Source organism: Uncinocarpus reesii, genomic scaffold (assembly GCF_000003515.1).
Source record: "Uncinocarpus reesii 1704 scaffold_3 genomic scaffold, whole genome shotgun sequence".
NCBI classification, from domain to species: Eukaryota; Fungi; Ascomycota; class Eurotiomycetes; order Onygenales; family Onygenaceae; genus Uncinocarpus; species Uncinocarpus reesii.
The window spans coordinates 3,027,944-3,030,441 of record NW_003052498.1 but is presented as its reverse complement, the minus strand read 5'-3'; the positions used below and the strand labels follow the sequence as shown (position 1 = coordinate 3,030,441).

Below are 2,498 nucleotides of genomic sequence, written 5' to 3'. Positions count from 1 at the left end.
CCCTGTTTACCAATTAGCGAAAGCAAGCGCTCTATCCAATCGCTTGGTACTGACGATGATTATATCCCGAGTCGTCGGGCTTTCCTGAACCCATGACCCCAGCAAGGCTGACGTGTGCTTACAGACGCAACAATACTCCTAGAGGTTGGATGCAGAATTCAAACCCAAGCTACCCGAAAAGACGTTGGCCCGATTTCACAGCAGAACGGTCACGGGAGAAAGCCTATAGTCTCACCCAAGCCCTCCACGAACAAGGAATCGAACACCCCTGATATGCACGCCCATGACCGCCTTGTTTTTCTGATGACGGCGTTCATTGTAAGTTGCGCCATCTAAAGCGCTACCTTGTAGTAGTGCTAACTGCTGTTTCAGGGTTCTAGTGCTACAATTACCACCAAGAATGGAGAAAAATTCTCTGGAATTTTTTCTGGTTCTGTTCTCGAACCCAACGAGACATCATTTATCTTAAAAATGACGCGGCGTGCTTCAGTAGACCCTGACTCAATCCGCCCAAACGGTACCAGCCATCAATCATCCCCATATCTCGGCGCTGCCCCGGACCATAAGATGGTTTTCGATGTCCAGAATCTTGCAGATTTCGCCGTCGAGGGTGTCTCTACTGCTGGAATGGAGACTAAAGAACAAAATGGTGAGTTCCTCAATGGGCTGCCAATGTCATTATCATAGTACTGATATCCTTAGGCTCTGCTTTCCGAACCGATGCCGACATCTCTGGGAACCAGCCGGGGCGTGAAAGAGAACTGCAGCCCTGGGAGCCAGGGACAGATACTGTGGTGGAAATGTCTCTCGAGGGAGGCTCAACTGGCACCTGGGACCAGTTTGAAACAAATGCTCGACTTTTCGGAGCGACCTCGAGTTACGATGAAGATTTGTATACAACTCGTATCGATCGCAATGACCCATCATACAAACAAAAGCAGGCAGAAGCCGCTCGCATTGCTCGCGAGATTGAAGCTAGTGAAACGACTAACATTCATGTACGTGAAGAACGTGGCTTAGTTCATCCCAACGAGGATATCGGTGAAGAGGAGAAGTATAGCGGTGTTCGCCGTGACGAATTTCCGCCGTTGCAGACTGGTGGACTCAATAAATACACTCCACCTGCTCGAAGGCCACCAATGGGACATCCTACGGTACCTGGCGCTCCGATAGACCCTGCGATAATCTCGGCTCAAGTTGCGCAGCCAAAGCCGACACAGCCCAAATCAGCTCCTAGGGAAGCTGAAGTGAAGCAACATGAGAAACAGGCAGAGATTAGAAATACGCCAGAAGCTAAGGCTACCAGTGCAGTCACCTCAACAGATCTACCAAACCCAGCATCAACCACTGAACTCACTGGCAACACTGAGGGTAAGCTTACAGCTGTTAAACCCATTCCGAGTTTGAATATTCCCCCCAAACGCACCGGTGTAGAGAATGCAGTTGCGAATGTCGAGACAGAGGTCCTCGGCCACTTCCGTCAGTTTGCTAACAGCGAGAAATTGAAATTTCAAGAGCGTCGCCGTAACCAAGCACAATATGACAGAACCATTAAACTCAACGAGTTGGTCAAATTCAGCAAGAATTTCAAACTGGGGACGCCAGTTCCGAAGGACTTGGTACCAATATTAGCAAAAGACCCCAACAAGCAAGAAGAAATAGTCCAGAGAGCCAAAAAGCAGCACGAGGAGAAACTGGCTGGTGAAGCTGCTGCGAAAGCTGCCGCAGCCGCAGCCGCAGCAGCGGTGGCGTCAACAGCCGCTTCTGCCTCTACAACTACGGAACAAAAACCCGCTCCCCGTCAAACTGGACCAACGGGACCCGCTCGATATGAAATGGGCACGGTACCGTCGATGCCACCGCCTGATCGGCAGATGTATCCTCGTGGCCGTCAGGGTTATCCGCCATTAGGACCACAAAGTGGGCGGCCTCTCTCACACCTTCCCTCACATCCTGGCCGTGCGGGATCTGGATTGCTAAGTCATCGTCTAGCTGATATCCAGCAGCAACGTAAAGGTGCTGCCATGGCCTCCGTCCCTACACCCCTTCCAATCCAGGATACACGCATTCCACCAAGCGGCCCAGTGGGCGGCGACAACGCCAATACTCATAAGCAAACTCAGACTCCCACTTCAGCGGTTTCCACCAAGTTTAACGCCCAAGCTATGGAATTCAGACCTAACCCTGCTGCGCACTCATTCACGCCTGCAAGTGCTTCTGCGGTGTCGTCGAGCCCAGCTTCAAATGTACGAACGCGCTCTATCTCACGTGCAACAAGTCCATCTGCTTTCTTTGGTGCGAAAAAACTAGTACCGGCGGCTGAAAGGCCAAGCCTGAATGATCACTTCAATCCTATCAAAAGGATGAAGAAAGAAGCTACGGAACAGAGCCATAAGGACTTTGCTTTTAATGGTGGCATTCCTCCAGCTTATAAGACCCCCCCAACATGGGAAGTGGCACCAATTAATCAGGAAAAAACCTATGCCGATATGTTAAGC

The 2,498-nt window shown here is 50.8% G+C and overlaps 1 protein-coding gene across 1 annotated transcript; it reads left to right on the top strand.

Annotated features, from left to right (window-relative positions):
- Window positions 1–273: 273 nt before the first annotated feature.
- Window positions 274–2,496, top strand: UREG_05798 (uncharacterized protein; the record flags this gene model as incomplete). The annotated part of the gene is made up of 4 exons (XM_002585063.1): window positions 274–318; window positions 373–649; window positions 703–2,246; window positions 2,428–2,496. 4 exons carry the CDS (start codon window positions 274–276, stop codon window positions 2,494–2,496), a joined length of 1,935 nt encoding a protein of 644 aa, XP_002585109.1.
- Window positions 2,497–2,498: the final 2 nt, after the last annotated feature.